This window comes from Limulus polyphemus, unplaced genomic scaffold (genome assembly GCF_000517525.1).
Source record: "Limulus polyphemus unplaced genomic scaffold, Limulus_polyphemus-2.1.2 Scaffold5204, whole genome shotgun sequence".
In the NCBI taxonomy this organism is placed as follows: Eukaryota; Metazoa; Arthropoda; class Merostomata; order Xiphosura; family Limulidae; genus Limulus; species Limulus polyphemus.
In genome coordinates this window covers 37,927-44,508 of record NW_013670814.1, presented here as the reverse complement: position 1 = coordinate 44,508, position 6,582 = coordinate 37,927, and the positions used below count along the sequence as shown (strand labels likewise).

Sequence of the window (6,582 nt, the reverse complement as noted above, 5' to 3'; positions counted from 1 at the left end):
CTGGCTGGGACCTTTTAAACAGTGGACTAGTGAAAGAGCTCTTTATACTGGCTGGGACCTTTTAAGCATTGCACTAGTGAAGGGGTTTTTTGGTGATTACTAGTCTTTAAACATTTAGTTAGTGGAAATTTACTTGACGATTTCTGGGATCTGTTTGTTAAGCGCAAAACTACACAATAAGTTCCCTACGTTTTGCACACTGCATGGATCGAATCCCCAATTTTTGCGTTTTAAGCTCTCAAGCTTAGTGCCAAGACACTGGTGAACCTAAGATATATTAACTATTGAAATTGTAAAAAGGCCTTTGGTAAAAAAAGAAAGAATATTAGTGGGAAATGTTTCATATAATTACTATGACTTTTTGAAACATCAAATATTTTTCTAATTCTTATTACGAGAACGTCAATCCTAGGAATTTAGAAAAGTGTTTCTATTGGTAGAGAAAAAATGCTTTGTTGTATAGAATAAAAATAATTGTGCAATTCTATGAAAAGTCAGCAAACATCGTTGATAACAGGTTGAAAGGTTTATTTATTTTTTGAACTTGGCAAACATGATACACGACTATATATGAGATCCCTAGAGTGTTGGGTGAAATGAGCCATAAATCCACTGAATAGAATTTATGTGAAATATTTCGTTGTTCAAGGTTCAGATCTCTCAAAATTTCTGTATAAAGACAAATAATTTGAATTCTTTACAGTAAAGAAAATAATTTACACAGCATTACGAAAACTTTGCGCTACAAATAACCGTATAGTCAACCATATTCTTCATTGGAAGCCTGGTACGTATTACGAATCTTTTAGTTGTTGTTTTTGGCAGATCTTTATCATATAAAGTGAAGTTTACAATTGGTTTTCAAATACATTTTCTTTACGAAGTAGTTTTAGCTAGTGATATTATTCATGATTAAGTAGACTGTTGCATATTAATGTAATAGTTGCTTCTATATCCATAGTAATTTGGACAGATAGGAAAGTTGAAACCATTGATCTGGATAGAATTCCAGATAGTGTTTGTTTGTTTGTAATTAAGCACAAAGCTACACACAATGGGCTATCTGTGCTCTGTCCACCACGGGTATCGAAACCCGGATTCTAGAGTTGTAAGTCCGCAGACTCCTGCAAATTAGGTTGATCTGTAAATTCAGAATAAGGTTTATATTAAATAAAATGATGTGGGATTTATGTTGGCCAAATTCCTGTTTTAGTTCATGACATAGAATAAAAAAAAATAGTAAGTTGTTTCCCAGACTTATGCAATTTACAGAAATGTTTGTTGTTATTGTTTTTCTAAGTGCTAAGTAGATGGATCGTTTAAGATGATTACATATATATCGTGTTACCTGAATTCAGTGATCCAACTGGAGTATATTTCAAAAGATTAAACCCTGCTATCTAATCATAAGGCCAGTAAATTCCAAGATATTTTTATAGTGTAATTTTTAACTTGAATTTATTTATACTTTATTTTTTTTACTCATATAGTAGTTTGGAATAATCACTAGTCCGAGTAATAAACGATTAGTCCTTGTAATTAATTTAACAACTAGATAGCTTTATGGACTTTTTGTTTCACAAAATCCGAAATTTTGGTTAATGATTTATTATCACAACATGACTAATTATTGTTTAAGAGTTTAATTAACAGAGTAAATAAGCATTTATAATGAAATATGGCTTTTTTACACTTTTCAAAACTTGTACGTTTGAATTATATTTCTATCTTTATTTGTACGATTAAAACTATGACTGTATATAGAAAGAACAGAAACTACGAGGAAATGTTTTGAGGAAAAAACTAAACCAAGATTTGACAAAACAAAACAATAACTACATCGTTAAAAATGGTTATTCTGTATTTTCGCTACATAGACAACTAAATATATTTTAATCAATATCTTAATAACCAAATAACACTTTACGTTGTAGAACTTACTCTGTAAACAGTGTTATCTAAAGTGTCTGGATCACTGATGAGAAAACACAAAAAGAAGACGTTGGCATCTTTATACGCTAGAGGGCGCACAGTGTTATAGGCATGGGCACCTACATGGATAGAAACATAACTATGTCAAAATAATTTTTCTCTAGTTTTGAAAACGTTGTAATAAAATATTAATTAGGTTATTCTATTAAATATAACTATGTCAAAATAATTTTTCTCTAGCTTTGAAAACGTTGTAATAAAATATTAATTAGGATATTCTATTAAAAATACAACTTCTTGAGAGTACGGTCCATGTTTCAATTCGCTTGATACTCTAGAAAGCTGTAAAATGGCTATTAATATTCATACAATAGCAAGTATTACACTTCTCTCGTTAAACGTCAAAATTAAATAACAAAAGTTCTTTATATAAAAATGATTTTAACTTAAAAATATCAAACTAATCTTAATGGTTAGTTTAATGACCTTTGTTTAAAGTATCATTCTTGCCCTGTCAGTACTATTTTAGGCCTAACATTTAATTTAATGACTTTTCTTTTGTACAGATCGTTATTATCCATTCAGATCTGACGCTTACTGAAATGGAGAATGAAACTTCTTTAACGTAATACAAAAACGCAAGATTATATTAACATATATAACACATACATATATGTCGTCATATATTTTATACATTTTCAGTTTAAATCCGCGATAAAAGGTTTACGCGCCTTCAAAATCAGGTACAATCTCGAACTTCAGATAAAAAGAATTATAAACATAAATATATGAAAATGGTCATAAATGATTATTTATATTTCTAATTGCTCCATACGTCTAATGATAATCTATCAATAACTAAACTGTGTTTCAGTCTTTAATATGAATATGATAAAATGTTTTAATTTTTATAATATTCATTCTATGTCACAGATTTATTGTCCGAAATTCGTTAAAACAATATCTAAAAAAAAATCAGTAAGCGATTTTGTAAAATCTTCCAAGTTCATGTTCATAGCATTTTCTTTATTACTTCGCTTAAAAAAAAAGAAAAAGAACATTTATGTGAAATAGATTGGACTTAATTGTTCTTCCTTGTCTGAATCAAAAGAAGAAGCTGCTAATGATAATAAACAGCGATATTAATGATCGATAAACCAGTCACATCTTGTAGCATTTTTTTATGAGAAACTTTTGGAATTACGTTAAATTAATAGACAAACAAGAAAGAATAAGCTTACGTAAGAAAGTTTGTTCAAATAGGAGAGCTATCCACTGTGTGGATTTCCTGAACAGGATTCTCACCTACAACAAAGCACGTTTTCTGAGCCGATGTTAATTACATATAATGACCTAAAGCCTGTACAGTGGTGAGCAAATGTACGTTTTGATCATTTAGATTAAAGTTGGGTTTAAAGTAACGTGATCATAGTTTAATCAGCCATGAGCAAACAAATACCCGAAGTAAGGTCGCACCTACCGGGAGAAACAAAAACTAACCTTATATTGTGTGAACAACATGTGCTGGTATTATATGATATTACTTGTTATTATCCACAGATTTGTTGTTTCCTATTTCAAACTATGAATTTCGTGTATGCATGCCTAAAGCGTTTACACAAGATTGTATTTTTATAGGCTTCAATGGTTAAAGTACTAGCCTTAACCGTTTTTGTAAAAATTGTCATTATTATTTAAAATTTTATTGGTAACACAGGCCTGCGGTGGTTTTATTATCTTGAAAGTTTTACATGTTCTACAGTAATTCCTGTACGCTGAAGCCGTAAATGATATCCATTTTTCTCTATCATGTACAGATTTTTCACAAAACGTTATAACGTTTTACATAAAAGAAAGACGTAGTTTTGAGACTGAAAGTCGTAGATTTCACAAAAAAAAAATCGGGTTGCATATTCGTTTGACATCAATGTTTTTCCCTTTTTTCAGTTTGTTTGCATTTTTCTAAACAAACATAATAATAAAAATGTTCATTGTGATAAACAAAATAATAATATTATCTAAGTAAGAGTTTTTCTTCTTTCCGATTTGTAAAAGAATTCTTACGTGATAGACAAAAATGAATATTATTTTCGAAATCTGCGTAGCTGAATTGTAGAACAACCGTTATTAAAACCAAAACAACTTTTATGAAGTTTAAATTCACAGGCCTGTGTAATTCATCAACCTTCAATTTGGTACTACGCGTACAACATGTATAATTTCGTTATAATGATAATTCACTAACCTTCAACGTGTGTGTGTGTGTACGACGTATTATTGTTATTTAGAATTATATTGAAAACACGTATACACAGTGTGTTATTTTTTTTATTATCACCCTCAATGATATTTCTAGTATTAATGGTGTCGGTAAAATCTGTTCTTATCGCCAAGCATGAGATTCATTCCTACATTTTGCATGCCCATCTTGTTTTAAGCTGATTCCAGAATGGACATCTGTCTGTTCGCGGTATCGCGCTTAGCAACTGCTTTCACATTGAATACAATATCTACCGGATATAAGTACGAGTAATACGATAAAATAAGTACAACTATGATATGCTCTTATGAAATAACTTTTCTCTGCCTTACTCAAACAAGAGAAACACCAATAAGATAAAATTAAAGATTCGAAAATTACCACTAGGAATCATTTAGGTTAAAAACGACAAGAATAAAACAAATATTATATGAAAAACTTTTTTCTGCGCTTTGATAAATAGGAATTTAGAAATAAGGTTGTTTAAGATAAAGCTGGGGTTTTTGGAGTCGTTGTATTTCCAGTCCCATATAAAAGTGAAACTATAGTGGAAAAGACATATATTTTGTTCTGAAGAAATATTCAGAGGTCTTTCTAAAACAAAGAATCAAAACAAATACAAGTCTTAGCTCAAATAAAGTTATAGACAAATTTCATGATAGCTATTTTAATATGTAGAGCTTATATTTCCTTTACATAAAGCTTTTTATGTTCATATCTGCAGCAATGAGAATCTCGGGAAGGTTTGATTGAATAGTTGAACAAAGTGTTAGATGTCCATATACGCCACTAAAATATCATTAACTTTAGTTTGGTTAAAGTTTGTGACTTCAGCGGAAAATGAGTATTTATAGCATGCTTCATTCTCAATGCCGCTGTTATAAATTTAACCAAATGGCTCAAACAGTGGTTTTGTTTGTTCAGATGGCGCTTTGAATGTCTCAGAATAGCAAAGCATTGATTGGAAAAAAAAAGGTTGTCAGATTCCACTTGACACCTAAAAGAAAAAACACCAGAAAAGATGCCAGAAAAGCTAGCGGATCCTACTTGACAATCAAGAAAAGAGGGCCTGAAGTATATAAGAAGTGTTAGAAAGATGGCAGAAAAGCTAATATATCCTGCTTTACAACCAAGAGAAAAGGGACTAAAACATATGAGAAATGTCAGAAAAGCTAGCAGATCCTATTTGACAACCAAGATAAGAGGGCCTAAAGCATATGAGAAATGTTAGAAAAATGCCAGGAAAACTAGAATATCTTACTAAACAACCAAGAAAAGAGGGCCTGAAGTATATAAGAAGTGTTAGAAAGATGGCAGAAAAGCTAATATATCCTGCTTTACAACCAAGAGAAAGGGGACTAAAACATATGAGAAATGTCAGAAAAGCTAGCAGATCCTACTTGACAACCAAAATAAGAGGGCCTAAAGTTTATGAGAAGTGTTAAAAAGATGTCAAGAAAGATAGTATGTTCCGCTGTCATCTAAGAGAAGTGAATCGATAGGCGATATTAAATATTGCAATGATGTTTTGTGTTCTTGTCCAGTTGTTAAGCAGAAAATGGATATTTAATACGGCAGTGATGTTTTGTGTTCTTATCCAGTTGTTAAGTAGAAATGTGATATTTAATACTGCAATGATGTTTTGTGTTCTTGTCCAGTCGTTAAGCAGAAAAGCGATATTTAATACTGCAGTGATGTTTTGTGTTCTTATCTAGTCGTTAAGTCCAAATGCGATATTTAATACTGCAATGATGTTTTGTGTTCTTGTCCAGTCGTTAAGTCCAAATGCGATATTTAATACTGCAGTGATGTTTTGTGTTCTTGTCCAGTCGTTAAGCAGAAAAGCGATATTTAATACTGCATTGATGTTTTGTGTTCTTGTCCAGTCCTTAAGTGGAATAGCGATATTTAATATTACATTGATGTTTTGTGTTCTTGTTAAGTTGTTAAGTAGAAAACAAGGCCACAAAAGCATAAACTATACGTGTGGTGTTTTGAGTTGTCTTTTACTAACCACAGTGAATCTATATTTTTATAGGAATTGAAGAATATGTATTACTGATGTTAACTTTGATTGCAATTCATATTTATTTTTAGAATTTTATAAAACATAAACTGCCCGAATTTTCAATATTTTCAGAACTGACATAAATAAATCTTTACGCTTCGGCCGTCAGACATCACGTATTTGACAGCAGTAAAATGTCATTCCTGAAAATTCTTCTATTTCAAGAAACTATTGAAATCCACCGCAGCATAAATATTTTTTTTTTTTAATAAGTTTACTTAGTTGTTAATATTTTGAATAAGTTGACTTAGTTGTTAATATTTTGAATAAGTTGACTTGGTCGTTAATATTTTGAATAAGTTGACTTAGTTGTTAATATTTT

The 6,582-nt window shown here is 30.6% G+C and overlaps 1 protein-coding gene across 1 annotated transcript in view; it reads right to left on the bottom strand.

Moving 5' to 3' along the window:
- LOC106472269 (rho-related GTP-binding protein RhoE-like) overlaps nt 1–6,582 on the bottom strand; it is a 20,718-nt gene that overhangs the window by 11,842 nt on the left and 2,294 nt on the right. The window contains exon 2 of the mRNA XM_013932895.2: nt 1,942–2,051. Coding sequence (XP_013788349.2) covers nt 1,942–2,051 — 110 coding nt within the window. The remainder of the gene's footprint in view (nt 1–1,941; nt 2,052–6,582) is intronic.